This window comes from Lepidochelys kempii, chromosome 1, assembly GCF_965140285.1.
Source record: "Lepidochelys kempii isolate rLepKem1 chromosome 1, rLepKem1.hap1, whole genome shotgun sequence".
Taxonomy (NCBI): Eukaryota; Metazoa; Chordata; order Testudines; family Cheloniidae; genus Lepidochelys; species Lepidochelys kempii.
The window spans coordinates 275801063-275819004 of record NC_136380.1 but is presented as its reverse complement, the minus strand read 5'-3'; the positions used below and the strand labels follow the sequence as shown (position 1 = coordinate 275819004).

The window sequence follows — 17942 nt, the reverse complement described above, 5'->3', positions numbered from 1 at the left end:
CCCTATCTCTCGGGTTGCTGTGTGTATGACAGAGAACAGGTGAGCCGAGCACCGGGTTGCTCTGTATGTAGGAACGTTTCTGAACCGATCTCTGTGTGCGTCAAGGAGTGTGGAGCCGCGCAGCGCAATTAGTGAATCGCGTCAAGTTTCACCCAGAACTGAGTAGCTGGGGGCGGGGGCTGAGGCGGAGGAGGAGAAGGGAGGGTAATTCATTAAGAGACAATCACTCTACTTTTGTGACATCACCCCACTGCTTATATACTTAGGGAATGGTCCAGGGCTCCCCTTATGGTTCAGACACTCACAAGTCCGCTCAAGGCAGTGAGGGAAAGAAGCAGCCGTACTTTCTCTCTCTTTCTGTCTGTGTCTGTCTCTCTCATCTCTTCTTCTTAGTATTTATGGACTTTACTTTCTAGAGGGCTGAGGATAGCAAGCATGAGAATTCAACTGGTGTGCATGATCCTGCTGGCTTTCACCTCCTGGAGTCTGTGTTCAGGTAAGCTCCGCTTTGCAATTTCTCTGGGATTCCTTCCTAAACTGTGAATTGGTGTGTGTGTGTGTGGGGGGGGGGGGGGGGGGCTCTCTGCTCCTGTCCCCAAACTTGTCTCTGTGGTTAGTAATCAGATTGTTCCTCTTCTGATGGGCATTTAAGCCCAGGAGGAGTGGAATTTTTTTTTTTTTAAAAAAGGTTTTACACCTGTCTAGTCATTTTCAGATGATGAGAGCTAAGATGTGTACTAGCCCCTCCGATGAGATCAAAAGAAACAAAGTGAGTTAACTCTAGACTAAGGTTTATATGTGTGTACTCACACACACACTCACACACCAGCCATCCCTGATAATAAGTGCTGAGTGACAGTTTTTCTGTCATTCCCATGAGTTCCTCCCTTCACATTCACCTGCTCTTTCAGGCAGCATCAAGATTATATTTTTTTAAAAAAACTTATAGACTAGCCCTTGAGAAACATAAGGGGATGTGATCATTCACTTTGTAACAAATAGAAAAGGAGTACTTGTGGCACCTTAGAGACTAACCAATTTATTTGAGCATAAGCTTTTGTGAGCTACAGTTCACTTCATCGGTGAACAAATGTTGCAAGTATTTGTGATGGATGGAATGCTGTGTTATCCTCTCAAATATCCTAGGCAAGGTCTTTCCTACAGCTCATATGAAGCCTTGACAAATCTTAACCAAAATGTCTCTATGTGTACTTAAAATACATATATCATATTCATCAGTGATGCAGATACAAAAACTGAAGCTGCAGTGTTAAAAGAATAATTACCAAATTATCTGAAGGGGAAAGAAAACTGCAGATTCACAGCAAAGCAAAACCAAATCACACCATAGGAGGATAAACTCAAGTGACTTTCTACTCCAAGTGTAATTGCTTTAAATAGCCAGAGGATAACATGATCTGTAACACTTGCTTAGTTTATAGTTTCCTTTGGAAAAACGACATAGCTAAGTTTATACACAAAAATGTAATGGCTTTTATAGACACACAGTCACACACACATGCACATACAGCACAGTAGATTTCAAAATACAGACTTGCTAAATTACAAAATAGCTTAATACTTTATTAACATGATTTATGATACTATATTCACGGTGTCAGGGTGGGTCTAGGTGTACTCACCTGCCTGCTTCAGCATGGAGGGGGGAATAGATTAGATGACCTTGAGGCCCTACATTCCTATGATTCTATGAAATGCTAGTAAAGTAAAAAAAAAAAATACACAGAGAAATTATAACCCTCACATTTCAACTTTCAGAATTCTATTGCACAGTGTATTCAGGAGCACCGGCCTATATCCGTTAGATTATAATTTTTCACCTGTAAACTTTTATATCGGTAGCACATTAGCATTGTTCTAGATGATAAACTGTTATTCCCAAACAAGCTCTGAAAGGAATACTAACAAAACTGTTTTGAAGAGAATAACTAGTAAACTAGGTATTAGCATTTGACAGTGTGAGAAGTGTAAGCAAAACCTGACACACAATAGATCTTTGAATCTGATCCTGCTCGTGTTTAAAGAGAAAGGAATTTTGCTGTGAACTTGTTTGCAGCAGGATCAGTTCCTCTGTTTCACAGAATAGCAAAGCAGTGAGAATAATGACAATTCTTGGGTTTTATGTAGCACTTTTCAGCCATAGATCTTAAAAAGCATAACCAAAAAAAAAAAAAAAGTGACTGTTAGCATCAGTGATGCAGGATGAGATCCTAGAAGCTGCAGCAGCACCTGACCCAATGCCCAGTGAAGTCAATGGAAAGTCTCCCATTTATTTCAATAGACATTGGATTGGGTCACTAATAAAGAAAGCAGGACATACCAAAATTCAAATGCTATATTTTGCTTAAAAATATGAAAATGTGGACCTGGGACAGATAGATTAGCTCAATGTGGAAAGCATTGCACTGGTTTCAGCTAAGACACAGAACATATATTTTATTTCTCTTTTGAAAATATGGTTTGTCCTGAGAGGAAAATGTAGCTTGTAAAATTTAAATATATGAACAAAGTGCAGAATTTCATCCAGTTAAGGTATGAACCAGCCAGAGGAGAATAAGGTGTGTACATTTCCCCTTAAACAATATTGTGTGATACAAACAAACTTTGTATTCAGAGCTCTCCATAACTCTGTTATTATTGCATCCTTGCCCTGAACTCCTCCTGCACCGCTTCCCACTCCCTGTGCTGTCTGCCCATCCCTCTTTTGCCTCCTCCCATTGTCTTTTTTCACTGGCTCTTGAATCCATGCTTCTCTCCTTGCCACCCTTTTCACCTGGAATAGGCTCCCAAATAATGTACACCAAGCTCCCTTGATCTCTTCATTCAAAACATTTCTTATCACCTGCGTATTCTATGCAGCATTCCACCTATCTTGGCCATTCTCTATGCTCCATTTTAAGTCTGTATTTTGTAGAGTAAACTAGGGCAGAGTCCTAGCAACAGGACTTTTGGTAGGTACTAAAATATTGTGTTGATGACTGGTGCAGAGAAGGGCTACTACTGTTATCAGGGAGAATGAAGAACCTATCTTTCAAGAGGAGGCTAAAAAAGTTTATCTTGTTTAGCGTAGCAAAACAAACGCTGGGATATGATTACTCTCTATAAATACATTGGGGTGAAAATACCAGGAAGGGAGAAGAGCTATTTAAGCTAAAGGACAATGGTGTCACAAGAATAATGGGTAAAAGAAGGTTTCTAACTAGAGGAGTAAGGGTCTGGAACAGTCTCCTAATGAGAGTAGTGCGGACAAACAGCCTAACTAGTTTTAAAATGAAGTTTGATTATTTTAGGTACGGGAATATATCCTGGGGTTGCCTGCGGTAGCCAGGGACAGGATTGGATTGGATTATCCATGAGGCCCCCTCCTAGTCTTATCTCCTATATTCCTGTGACTGCCAAGGTAGCAGTAGCAATTAAATAAATAAATAAATAAATAAATGAAATTTTTAAAAAAATTCTTCTATATCACTTTTCATCAGTAGATCTCAAGCCTGGATGGAAATGGCCAACAGACTCCACACTATAGAACACACAAATAACAACAAAAACACTGTTCATGTTAATGCAGCTGATATTTACAATATATTGTTATGTTTGTTAGGGCGCCTCGAGCCTCAGATAAGTATGTTTTTAATTATTTTTTTTATGTCTAAGTAAATAAATTTATGGATTGGCTTTGAATTACTGTTGCTTTTAGGAAGCTACAAAACAATTAAATTAAGATTTTTTTCAACAGAGGTATTTAATGATCTCCAAACATTTACCATAATCTTGGAGTTACAATTGCTATGTTTGCAAAGTAGTAGATCTCTGTCACACAATTCAGTGCACAGAATAGAATTCTTTCTGATTGTGCTTCATCCTTCTAAAATAACGTTTCCCCCTCAGATAAGTCATAAGACTTGCTCATATATTGCCCTATGTAGGGTCAACTAAATTAGTAGAAAGAAATGATTCCACTACACTAAATCTCACAGGCAGACAGACAGACACACACACACACACATACACAGAGTTAAAAGTCGATAGGCTAAATTCTGATCCGTCTGAAATCACTAGTGTCAGCAGAATTTATATTGGTATGACTAAAATGAGAGTCTTGCCGAGTAAATATAACTACTATTAATGCATATTCTTTAAAAACTTTACTTAAAACTTTGTCTTTATTGTGAAGAAGTGTCCCTTTTAAGATAAAGACCTACTAAATCAGCATCTAAAAGTTTGCAAAGATGACCGACAAGGTTGTTCAGATGATAAAAAACATCATATTGACATTGGATGAGGAGATTGGGTAGCATTTTTGTTGTACTAAAATGGCTATAGATTATGAGCCTGATTCAGAGCCCACTGAAGTCAATGTGCATCTTTCCATTGAATTCAGTGACTTTGGATCAGGCCCTAGAATGATGGTGAGTGACTGTTTATAAGATGCATCATTAACCTAGCTGTACTTATACTAAAAGACCCTTGTAGTCAGTCTTTCTGGATCATATTTTAAGAGATGAAGATTCTCCATTAGCCCATTATCCATTATTTAAGTTTAAGAGCTCTTTATGGGATATACCTAAATCCTATATTCTGAAATAAAATGACTCTGATTTGTGACGAAATAGTACACATGTGGTTCTGATTTATTCCCAGATTCAGAAGAGGAAATGAAAGCGTTAGAAGCAGATTTATTGACCAATATGTATACATCAAAGGTAATTCTTTTTTTTCTTTTTACCCTTTAGCTGACTTGTAGGGAGCACATGAATTCTCATTACAAGCATGGAAGTCTTTGCACAAAGTAATAACTGACAGTCTAGACATAAAAGTTCAGTGCAAGGCATTACTTTGGTGCAAAATTTTCTTCTAGTTCAAAGGAATTTTAAAGGTGTTGATGTGACACAGAAAAATTAAAGTGTCTCTCACGTGTAATGCTGGTACTTTCATTAAATTATTCAGGTTGTGTTTCATGTAAATTTACCAGAGGAAAATGTGTTTCCAATAGGATTATGTCTAAATTGATCTTGAATTAATGCCTAAATGAGGTGCTATTGTACTTTTTCTACATATGTGTAAAACTGATATTTTCAGAAGACAAAAACTGTTACCCACAGATGTTGATTTTCGTTTAGGAATAATATAGTAGTTTTAGTGATTGCATAGGAACATCAGAAAAATAGTCACAAAAATATCCAGTAAATAGTTTCCTTCCTGAGTGGCCAAAGAATTATCCGTAGATTTATTTTCCAAATACGCCGGGTTCAATGATATCAGCTTCACGTAGGTGAAGTATCAAAAACAGAACATACACATTTGACAGGCAGCAGCCAAAAACTTTAATGAAGTGGGAAATATATGCATGTTTCATTCTTCCCTGATAAATGATGTATTTATTTAAAATAGTATGGATTTAAAATGGGATGTTTTAGCCCTTCTCACAAGAGTGGTCAAAACATTTTGCATTTTAATGGAAAATTCCCCTGTGCGCTGGTTATTCCATATTTGCTCACCTCAGGGTTTCTCACCCCCTCCCTTTCTGATACCAGCTGACATCAGGTGCCAATGGAAACAGGACACTGAGCTAGATGGATATCCAGTTTGATCCAGTATGGTAATTCCTATGTTTCTGTATTCCCAATTAGCAAGGTAACAAGGCCCAGATATCATACAAACTGCTTCTTGACTCCAGCTGGTCAAGTGGGGAAAAATATTAGTGGGGATGCTTTTCCTGGGACCAGTTTGGGAGTGGGATTCTGTCAGAAGGATTCTTCCTCTGAATCCCAAAGGACTAATACACCCTTGGTGAAGTCCTAGCTCCAATGAAGTCAGTGGGGGTTTTGGTATTAATGTCAACAGAGCCAAGATTTCACCACTTGTCGCTCTTCCCCAGCTCTGACACACAACAAACACTAAAACAGTTGTGTAATGGCTAATTAAGAATATGCCAAATTGAATCATATCTGATTTTTGTTATGTGTAGAGTTGGGTGACGCTACTTGCTTTTTAGGCCTCCCTCTGTCCAGAAGGCTGCATAACTCATAAACACAGTTCAAGTGACCTAATAATAACTATACCCATCTTAACAAGTGGACTTGTGAGAGGAACATCCCTGACTTAACTTGTGGTGGCGTAATTGTGAATCTCAGGCTCCTTGGCATACTGTGCATGTACTCTTGACATCCAAGTACAGTATAGTGAAGCCCCACAAATGTTATTTGTAGTTTGCATGAGATAACACCACTCCAGCAAGGGAGTCTTCACGACTCCACCAATTAGAGGGCTAGTAAATTCCTTTATTATGCACTTTGTGTGAGTTTGCAGCCTTCATCAGATCAAAACCTCATTTCTAGTGACTATTTTAAGTGTGTAAAAGAATGTGAGGCACATTTTGGGATGGAAGATGTAGTAGTTGACTAGACTTTCCTGAACTGAAGCTGTTGTCTGCCATCTCATATCTAATTTCAACAGAGAATAAGTACTGTTATTTCTCACTAATCATCTGTGATGTGGAGTTGCCAGTCTAACCAAACAAACTCGAATCATCTTGTTAGCCGTCACATCTAGGAGAAAAAACCTAACCTGTTTTGGAAAGTCTGGATGTACAAGTGTAGCAAAGTAGTTTATCAACCACATTAACAGTGCCTGGCATTCCTGGTACATCCATAACATATTTTCAACAAGGGCATTCTGACAGTGTAGTATGTCCTAGTGCTCAAATTATTTAAACTGATTTACCTCTAAATAAACTGAATATACCTCTAATTATCTGTGATTCTAAGCCCTAGCCTTCCTGGGTAGTAAGAGAATAAAGGACTTTTCTTTGATTAGGGGAATCTACAGCCCATCATAGAACATGCAATAATCTGCACTATATACTACTGACTTCACAAACTACTGCCCAGGGTCTATTCCTCCCTTTTCTAAGCAAGCAAAAGCCAGTCTTCAATACCATCTGGGGGTTGGATCTCTCTTAGTCAAGCTTCAAGCCAGAGTATGGCAACTGGTAGATGGCCTCTTCCTGGTCATAAAAAAGGGAACCACATCCATACTCATAACTCCTCCTGCTGGACCTGTCTGCAACATTTGATTCTGTTGATCACCAAATACGTGTGTCACATTCATGAGGGGATACAGAAGTTCCTGGGGCAAATGGAAGTTCCCTGAAATGGTTTAGGTCTTTTCTCTACAACAGTTTCTCCATTTCCAGAGTTCTCACCTATGGAATCCCACAAGACCCATGTTTCTCTCCAGTTTTACTCAACATTTACTCAGCCTGCTGGAGATCTAGGAAGACAACACAGCCTGAAGTGTCATCAGTATGCAGATGTAATCTTGGTCTTCATCTGCTTTACATAGAATAAACAGCACTGACTCACAGCTTTCTCAGTGCCTTGCTAAAACTGGCACCTGGATGAAGAATAATCTGGTAAAGTAGAACCCAAACAAGACTGAGGTGAAGTGGAGTCTCTTTGAAGAACATGCCTCCTCTATAATAATCCCCACTATTGAGGCACCTGCTCTCAGACTATTAAACTTGTCAGCAACCTTGGTCCTTTTCAACACCTCATTGCTATAGTATGATACATAAGCAATACCCAGCATTTGTAGTTGTAAAATCTGCTCACTACCATCTATCCCATCTGTGTCTGGCCAGAAGACATAGCTCCCTCCTACCAGACACAGCCCTGGCCACAGTTATCCATGGATTCATGACCTCCAACCCAGGTAACTGCAACTCATATTTGCAAGGACAGCAATGCACCTTGGAAAAGCTCCAGTTGATTCAAAATTCAGCCTGTCTGCTTAGCAAAAGAGAAAGGAAGATTGTTATTTCTATTTTTAAATATCTGGGAGGCACTCAAATACTACACTGAAGCTGGCAAATGAGAACCTGAATTGATAAATATTTCCTACAGACCTGACATGTCTTGCACTGCTGATATAACAGGCATGCCCTGATATTCCATTGAATTCACAAGAATATCCATTTGCAGAATATGCTTAACTATTTCATCCTCCACTATGGAAAAAGGAGGAAAATCTAAGTGGTAAAATCATACTACCTGGAGGAAGAAAGTACTCTGTCATGAAACAAAGCTCATTGCAGAGTAGCAATCACCAAATATTAGTTGACTTGCAAGCATTGTAGTATACCTCCAGAATTCTGTAACCAGTTTCCTCACTGTTTTAGCTATCTCTGGCACAAAATCATCTGAACTTAAATTTATTCATTATTTTGATGTTCTATTTTAAAAAAAATCTGTTTAGCTGTGGATGAGTTAGAAGATATAGGAATCAAGAGCTGAAATGAATTTTTATAAAATTTGTAACATTCAAGATTTATCCATGTTCCATCAGCTAATACTATGCACACAGTGCAATATAAGTTATTACTACATCCATAGGGCCTCCAGAGGTGGTATTTAACCAAAATCAGAGATAAACCAGTTGATGTGTAACAAATCCATTCAGTGGAACTCAGAGTCCTCTTTAGACCTCCATACTCAAAGTGGTTCCAGACACAAGAAAGGCTACCCTAGTTTCCTTTTAGGTAAACAATTCAAACGGGTTGGAAATTTTGTGATGTAACAGAGTTTTGTTGGAAAAATGCTGATTTGTTGAACCTGAAAGGTGCTGCAAAAGAAGTTTGGGTTTGACAAATTTGTAGCATCCCAGGCAGGGTTCCGATGAAACCCTCTCTGTCAGGCAAGTTTCTGTCAAAAGACAGCCACACCATGCCCAGGCTGTCAGGCTCCCTGATGTGGAGCTAGGAGTCTGAATGCCCTGGGAACACTGGTTCTAACCCAGGCTAGGCTCTAATCCAGGCTAGGCTCCCTACTCCACCGCAGGGAACCTAAGATAGCCATCTCTAGGCTCCTGGTTCCACTGGAGGGAACCTGGCAGCCCTAGGAGATCCATCTCTAGGCTCCTGGCTCTTCTGGAGGGAACCTGGAAAAGCTGGGGGCTCTCAAGACTTTCAGGTTCCCTGCTGCAGTGCCCAGAAGTCCTGGGACAGGCTTCCAGGGTCCACAGAAGCCCTACTATGCAGACTTTCCTGGGTCCAGGACCTCAGGGCTTCCACACTCCCAAACCAGCAGGATCCCTGTGCTATCCAACTTGTGAGTGGGCAGGCCCAGGAGTTTGGAAGCTCTGAGTTCCCTGTGGTGGGGCAGTCTGTATTGTGGGTCAGCCTCAGAACTGCAGACCCTGGGAGCCCTGGCAGTTGCTAACTAAAACAGACATTCTTGACAGTTTCATGGCTTCCACCTGAATAGCAGCTGTGAAACTAACAAGAATGTCCATTTCAATTAGCCGCTGCCAAGGCCTGGGGGAGCAAACTTCATCTCGGAAACACCATGCAAATTAAATATTAATATGATTTTTTTTTTAATTTTCTGGTTTGTGGGAAGTTTCTAAAAATCTGTTTTCATTTTGGATCCGATTTTTTTTTAAAAAAATTATCATGAACCAGAAACTGCCAGTGTTGGCCAGCTCTATTAACAACTGGAACATAAACTTTCAGAAATACATAAAAGGAAAGAGAAAAGGCCAATTATATTTCTGAGCCCAACAACTTTCAATATTCCATTTCATAAGAAGCTTCATCAATGCAAAAATATATATCAAATTCCCTGCATGAATTCTTCAGCATCAATAAATCTCAAAGTCAGATTCATACTACAAACAACCTCCATTGTTTTATCAAATTACTCCCAGACTCTTTTTTGAACTAACCTTCAGTATATTAGCTCTATCCTTTGAGACTTTGGTGCTTTGATCTCCTTCATGGCTGGTTTCCAAACCATAGCTTGAGCATTTGTAGTCACCTGTGTGACTAACAGTCTAGAACTGTGCAGAAAATATGCCACTCATTCAGGGCTGTCCCTAGCCATTTGGGTGCCCTACGCAATCCGCCCATGGGAGGGCTGGGTGGGGCCTCAGGCCTCCCCCTCCCTTTTCTCCTTCCCCCCCACCAGGGGAAGAGATTGACCACAGAGACTGAAGTGTTCTCCGACTGGTTTTTGAACATTATAATTCTTGACGACTGATTTGTGTCCATTTATTCATTTATTATACTAAACTTGACTCAGTTGGGAGGTGCTATTTGAATATGCCACCCATGTCTTCAAAAAATGTTCTCTAAACTGTCTAAAGCTGGGATAGAGTAACAACTTTAGACCCAAGGGATACTGCAGCTTTACACAGGAAGCCACAGAATTTTCATCCACATACTGAAAACATCATTCTTAGTGCAAAAGCATTGAACATGCGGGAAAGCATACATGGAAAGCTTCATCTTTTGTGTGAAAAAAATCAGTACTACTTTTATGCCACAAAAAATTTAAAGTAAACCAAAGAGAGTTTTGAAATTGAAATGGGCACTTTATTTACTTTTTAAATCCACCTCCTGCTAATTAAGTCAGACATTCCATGAAGAGGTTAATTTTGTTATGAACCTGTCGCATCCTTCCAAATAATTCAGAACTCTAATTATATCACCTGGGTGGAAGACCAGATAAGCCCTAAGTAAACAAAATAAAACACAAAATTTCAAGCTGCTGAGCAGGATTTAGGATGTGTTTCCATTTCACCTACAAAACAAAATACACATTTCTGAACAGTGAACCCAACACTGCTGAGAAAGCAAGGCTTGTCTAACCAATGTCTAAATTATGCCCACTTAATAACACACCTGTATCTGAGGGAAGACTATGGTCCAAAGGGAATTTCTTAAAAAAATGCTGACTTTGAGTCAAATTTCTATTGCTCCCTTGGCCTGTCTTTGTGCCATTTCTCTCCCTCTCGCCCCATAACAAACACACACAAACAGAAATATGGCTAACAATGAATATCACACAAATTCAACATAGCATAGTTATCTTTATTAGAAAGATGACTCAAAGAACCACAAGGTTATGGGATTCTCTAGTGGACTGAAAATTACATGGAGTACATACCCTTCCCCCACCCCAGCCATGCTATCACTAAATAAAATGAATGTCTGTATTGTTGAAACAGCTATATTATTTTGCTACATTGTATATGTTCCTGGAAACATACATTTTATCAGTGAATTAAAGTGTATTTGTTTGTAAGCCTGACATTAATTTGCAACAAGGAAGATTTAGGTTCGCGATTAGGGGAAAAAAACTAACTAAGGATAGTTAAGTACTGGAATAATTTATCAAGTAAGGTTGTGGAATCCCCATCATTGGAGGTTTTAAAGAACAGATTAGGCAGTTATCCACCTAGAATGGTTGAGGTGTACTTAAATCTTCCTCAGAACAGGAGGGTTGGACTAGATTACCTCCTGAGGTCCCTTCCAGCCCTATTTTTCTATGATTTGATGCACTACATGGATCATTTGGGAACGATGAGCTCAGTGAGCAAGAAAGTACTGCTCAGCCTATGCTTTCCCTGTGCCTGGAATTTTCATGTCCCTAGTTTCTGTTTAAAGGAAACAACTTTCTGTGCTGGAGGAAAATCAAAATTTTAAAGAAGGGGAAAATAGATGGGGAAGGCAAAGAGTGGAAAATATGATGGAGGAGGGAAGTAGTGAGTGAAGCCAAGGTGAGGTGGTACCCTCACTTGAGTTTTTCCAAACCAAAATTAAAAGCTGGTAGAAAAATTCCAAAATACACGGTGTTTTGTTGAAATTGAAACATTGCATAGGGACAGACAGCTGTTGGTAAAGTTCCAACAGAAGCCTCAGCTGGCAGGCTTGCAAGGAGCTGAGAGCCTGGAAGCCATGGAAACCCTGGCTCTAGGGCTTGAGGCTCCTCCTCAGACTGGCATTCCAAGCTCATGATCCTTGGCAGCCCACCTGGTAGGCAGATGGAGAGCTGTGAGCCTAGAAACCTCAGAGGTCCTGGCTCCCAAGCTCACCACTCCTCAGCAGCCAAGGGATCTGAGGGCTTCAGGGGCACAGCTCTGCCCTCAGAGAGACTGCCCCCAAAAGTCAAAGCTCCATTCCTTTTCACAGAGAATTTTGAAATGTTGGGGGTTTGTTCTGAATTAGAATTAAATCAAATATCAAAATCCTTCATGAAAACAGACTTACCTTTCTCCACCCAGCTCTAGCTAATAGGAAAATAAAGGGAAGGTGTTGAATGGAAAAAAATAGTTTAAGTGAATGGAGCATCCAGGACAGTTAAGTGCAACAGATTCTCTACTGACTGGAGATTCAGCTTGACCAGGAGGAAATCTTCCCATATCAGTACATTCTTTTAGGGCCTGATGGCTCTTACATCACTGAACTCTTGATGCAGTTCACCCACTCTTACAGCAAAATGCTCCAATATCTATTAGTGACTCTTATTCAACAAATTGCACTGAGAAACTAAAGATAAGCATATAACACCATAGATATCTTCAGATCCACATCTCTCCCTCTCCCATGACAAGCCTCCATTCTTTCCCCCCCCCCAGTGTGGATTCTTCTTTCTACCCACTACAACAGACTCTACTTCCTTCTAAATTTCCTGATCTCCAACACTTTCCATAAATCCAATCATCTTGAACTCTCCTCCTTTCTGCTGGATCCCTCCATTCTGCGCCACGTACCTGCCTCCCTACTGCTACCCACCTTTGTTTGCCTGCCAATACCTTCCCCTACCACCAGCCCCTGTTGGATATCTGCTCCCACATGACTTGTCTCTCTGCTGACTTTGGATATTTATCTCTGAATATATGTACCACAGAATTTAGCATTTTCCCTTTTCATAAGGGGTCTACATCGTTTAATAATGGTAATAAGAGGCACGGATATGTATAGATGGCCCGATAGCATTAATCTTTTACATCTCAGTTTTGTAATGTAATGGAGTTGTATGGGAATAGGTTCAGATTGCAGAATAAAGCGGGCAGTCATCTTTTCCAACTTTTCCTACAAATAAATTCCATACACTATAAAAATTTCAAAGTGGCCTCCCACCTGTAGTTTGTATTTACCAACAAGAAGATATAAAAGTCAGCTCAAATCTCCTCCTTAGGCCTGGCAGGTTTTAGGATTCTGTCTAGGATTGTTCAACCCACACTCTAGTTCCTCGCTCACATGATAGCCACTCTCACCTTCCTGTATATAAAGGTCAGTTAAGTCATCTGCCTCAGTGAGTCAGCAGAACTCACTCAACCCTTTCTGAATAGGATCAACACCTGTTAGCTGCATGAGTGTCAGGTGTTTAGGCAAATAACATGTAACCTATTGCAAGAATACTTTGGATCCTCCATTTCTTCATTCCTTTCATTTCTTCATTTTTTTCATAAACTCACCCCACTACCCATAAAGAACCAGATATTGAGTAGCTCATCTTTATTTGTTTAATAATATTTTTTGTATTTTTACATCAGCTTAATCTGTAATTTCATTTTGGTACTCTGTGATCCACTATGCTTTGCAGATTGCTACTCCATGACAGCTCCCTACACAACATTGTTAAAGGGGCCACAGCAGGCAAGGCCTGAGGGTTTATGAACTGCAGGTGTCCGCTGCATCACACACCTGTGTCTGAGAGAGCACAGTCCCTGCAAGACTAGCCATGGAGCAGAGAGGTACCCCTTACTGGTCTACAGTTTGGGGAGGAGGATCCTCTTGTCGACAAGGATGGATTCTGATTCACATGCTTATTAGTGAGGCTGAGCTCCCTGCACCAGGACTTCAACCAACAAGCCTGATTCTCCACTTCCTGGAACAATGTAAAATCATTTATACCTGTGCAGAGTGGTGTGAAATACTACCATTCTGAGCTAATGGCAGTTTCCTTTCACATTCATAGGGAAGATCAGACCCTGTATGTTTAATAAATGAGTTGTCCTAATTACCACACATTACAATTGTTGCCTTAATTTTGGCTAGACAAAAACAAACAAAACCCCAAAACACACTAAGCAAAATATATTGTCCCCATTGAAATGCTTTACAGTATCACACAACTCTTGCTAAAGAGAAGACAGTATTTCACGTAGCATATGTTTTGTATCTTTCAGCTTAACAGAGAAAAACTTCCATACTGGAAGATGACCCTGCTAAATGTGTGCAGTCTTATAAACAACATAAACAACCAACCAGAGGAAACAGCGGAGTCTGAGGAAGATGACCTCCTTCCGAGAGGACAGTTTCCTGCTGCTCTAGATGGCTCCAGCTTGGAAGCGATGCTGACAATATACCAGCTCCAAAAAGTCTGCCACAGCAGAGCCTTTCAGCACTGGGAGGTAAGCAACACATCACTAATGCATGTCACTGGAAAGACTCTGATGCTGTATTTATATTTCAAGAGAGACTTAAAAACCTAGGTCTTGCCTGCTCTGTATGGACTCTTCAGAGCCTCAGTATATTTGGCCAAAATATCCCCTTCCTGCATTGTTGGGCACTGGTTATCCATCTCTCTGGTGCTCTCCATCTCCAAGTGGTTTCCTTTAAACAGTCTTGTACATATATCATTTCTGAAGAGCTACAGGGTGCTTTGGGCTATAACAATGTAAAACATTAACTATATCATTTCTCCACACTTCGTAGCCATTCCCCAAAAAGCTAAGTAGAGATATGAAGATGAGCTTCTTGGTAGAACAGAAAATTAAGCTCTGTTCAACAGCAGTAGAGTTAGTTTGGATTTACATTGGTGTGACAAAGCAGGAGATGGCCTTATGTGTGTGCATAGGATCATTGGGCCCACTTTGTAGTTGCCCATTTGCACTACTTATGTCAGTACAGAGTGTATACAAAGCCACCATGGTTGCCCTGGGGAATATCATGAAGCAGAGTGTTTCCCCCAAGCATTGCTCTATGCTACTTTAGGGGATCTTTTGGTGCTTAGGGGCAGCGTGCAGAAAAGGTGGTTTCGAGCCATTTTGCTCTCTTGCTGTCTCTCCAGTATGCACACTCTCCTCAGCTGCACCAAGTTCATGCTCAGCACGGCTAAGAATTCAGCCCATTGGAACTGGTGGACCACAGCAGTGTGTTTTCAAGCCTGTGCACCAGAATCCTCTGCATGGCACTTACACAACTGTAACAGCAAGAATCTTTGGGGCTAAGAACTACCTCAGAGTCCTTTTCGTCAGTACGTTTAGCACTGCAGAGTAGATGCGGTGGAACTGGCACGCTTCACCGTGATACTGAGGTGTCTCTTACCCTGGAGATGCAGGTACATATAGCAGAAATTGAGGCTCACCAGCCTCATAGAAACCATAGATAGAGAAATTATGGTCCTATGCAGCTTAGATGTGAGGTAAAGCAGTTCTAAGATATATCAGACAAGTTTAAGAGAGAAGGGGAGGAAAATGAGGGAAGAAGGGATTGAGGAAACTTGAGAAAGGTTCCACTGCTGACCATGGGTAATACAGTACACACCTTCTGGTGATCCTATTCATCCAAGCTCTGTTCCAAAGCCCATTGAAATCACTTGGAGTCTTTCCATTGATTCCAATGGATTTTAGATCAGGACCCATTGTACTAAGTGATCAGTAGATTTTAGTGCCCCAAACCAGGGCTTAAATTCAGCCGTAGCCATCCAGAGTGGAGCTCCAGTAGATATTTTCAATCCCAAGAGAGCCCCAGCGTGTGAAGTCCCAACCCCGACGCTTCCCACAGGAATGAAGTCCCAAGCCCCAGAGCTCTGGGAAATACTCTGTGAGAATTTAAGCCATGCCCCAAACAATTAAGTTTGGAGTGCTACAAAAGTTTTAATTTAATAACCGTCTGTCAGCCAGTTGGATTGTGTTTGATCATTAAAAGGTGCAGTAATAAGAATGGATTAAATCATTTCAGATAACTAAGAAGTGACCTGACCCTTCATGAAAAACGCAAAGCACAATTGTTTTTGAACATTCTAACATTTACAACGTCCATTTTGTTGATATTTGTACATTTCTGGTTTTTAAAAATTTCTCATTTTGCCTACTAATAGAATGAAGAAACTGTAATATTGCTAGGAAGGCTAAAACTAGCAAGTAGTGGAAATCTCATGAGATTTCCAGCCTAAATTTTAGACCAAAGAAGTTAATATAAGAAACTTAACTTCTGAAAGCTTCATCGACATTAAATGAAAGCTCCCCGGGTGAAATCTTAGCCCTATTCAACTCAATGTCAACAGTCCCATTTACTTCAATGGAACCAGGATTTCACCCCCAAAATTTTGAAATTTACTCATTTTCTCTGATTAGAGCTTATATAGGTATTGCTTGTAGCTCAGTGGTTTGAGCATTGGCCTGCTAAACCCAGGGTTGTAAGTTCAATCCTTGAGGGGGCCAATTAGGGATCTAGGGCAAAAATTGGGGATTGGTCCTGCTTTGAGCAGGGGGTTGGACTAGATGACCTCCTGAGGTCCCTTCCAACCTTGATATTCTATGATTCTATGATAATTCCTTGAAATGACTAAAGTCTAGTATCTTTTTTTTTCTTTTTCTATTGGGTACATTAAGAGAATATAGAGTTACAAAAATAAGAGATTAATATTTTTCTTTATCTTTAAACCAAAGAAATACAGAGATTCCACAGTGTCTCTTCTCATGTCTTACAGATACTTCAGCAGGATGTTTTCAATCAAGAGGATTCAAAGCAAGATATAATGAAAAGAAAAACTCCTTATATCCTGAAACGGCAACTACATGTTAACAAAGCCAGAAGACCATACATACTCAAGAGAAGTTCATATTACTGATGCAGCAAAGACAGCAGTGTATATTTAGTTTGAGTAACTGTGCTTTATGGTTCTTATTTAAATCTAAAATCTTATTTGTGTGAAAAATATACTATGAAAAATCATCAAGATTATAACATAACTGTGTCTTTTTTGCAATTGTTGTTTCTTGAATGTGATTTTTCCTACTTGATATTAATTGGACCAATATATTTACAAATAAATCTAGTTTCTAAGCATGATGTATTGTACACAACTGAGATTTCAACATATTTGCTACAATAAGTTTTTTTCTGTGTTATAAAACACACCTTCCTACACCAAAAAGTAAATCAATAGTCTGTAAACATAGTAGGGATCATAAAATGTCTCAAACACCTCAAAACCAATCTATGCTGGCAAACTGTTGTGTAATATGGTGATCAGAATTGCCAGAATGTTTTCTAAATTGACCAGTGGCAATTATCAGGGTTTAAGTCTAAATAAGCAAGGAAATATTGTGCATTAGCTATTAAGTTGCAAATTCAAATATCTTTTAAGTGACATTCCTTATTTTGAGGACTTTAACTTGTTGATTCTTCATGAACCAGTGAAGGACCATGATTTAATAAATTTATTAATTATTATTATTATTAGAGAAAAATATTTTCATCTATGTCTGCTAGCTGAACAAAGTCAGAAGGTAGTATCTATTTCAGAGAAATTCATTGACTGAGGCAAGAAAGCAACATATATTTAGTTTATCTAATCAATTAAACAATTTATGTTCTCTCCATACTTTATGCATGCTCAACTAAGAGCTGATCTAAAGTCCAGTGAAGTCAATGAAAATGTCCTAAACCATAGTCATGATTCCAATTGTAGGTGAACCATGACGCAACATATCCATCAGAGCTGTGGATTATGCAGGATTAGCTTTGGTAGTAGTGAATCAGGACTAAGATTAAGATTTTGTCACAGGTATTTTTAATAAAAGTCAAGGACAGGTTGCGGGCAACAAACAAAATTCACAGAAGCCCATGACCTGTGAGTTTTACTAAAATGTACATGGGGGTGAGCCTAACAGTGGGAGCCCCACTGGGGGATAACTGCCAGCCATTGCTCCAGCCCCGCCGCTGCTCTGGCCCCGCAGCCTGCTCTTACAGTGGAGACTGACCCAGCTCCAGGCACTGCTGTGGCCCCGGCTACTGCTCCAGCCCCAGGGCTGAGTGCCGGCCACGCTCCAGTCCTCCTACTGCTCCTGGACAGGGGCTGATAACTGCTCCAGCCCTGCCACTGCAGTGGGCTGAAGCCAAAAAG

At 40.0% G+C, this 17942-nt stretch overlaps 1 protein-coding gene across 1 annotated transcript; it reads left to right on the top strand.

The window, feature by feature from the left end:
* Nucleotides 1-254: 254 nt before the first annotated feature.
* NTS (neurotensin) lies at nucleotides 255-17236 on the top strand. Its single transcript, XM_073331192.2, has 4 exons — nucleotides 255-496; nucleotides 4663-4724; nucleotides 13996-14220; nucleotides 16524-17236. The coding sequence occupies exons 1-4, from the start codon at nucleotides 436-438 to the stop codon at nucleotides 16662-16664; spliced, it is 489 nt and encodes a 162-aa protein (XP_073187293.2). The 5' UTR covers nucleotides 255-435; the 3' UTR covers nucleotides 16665-17236.
* Nucleotides 17237-17942: the final 706 nt, after the last annotated feature.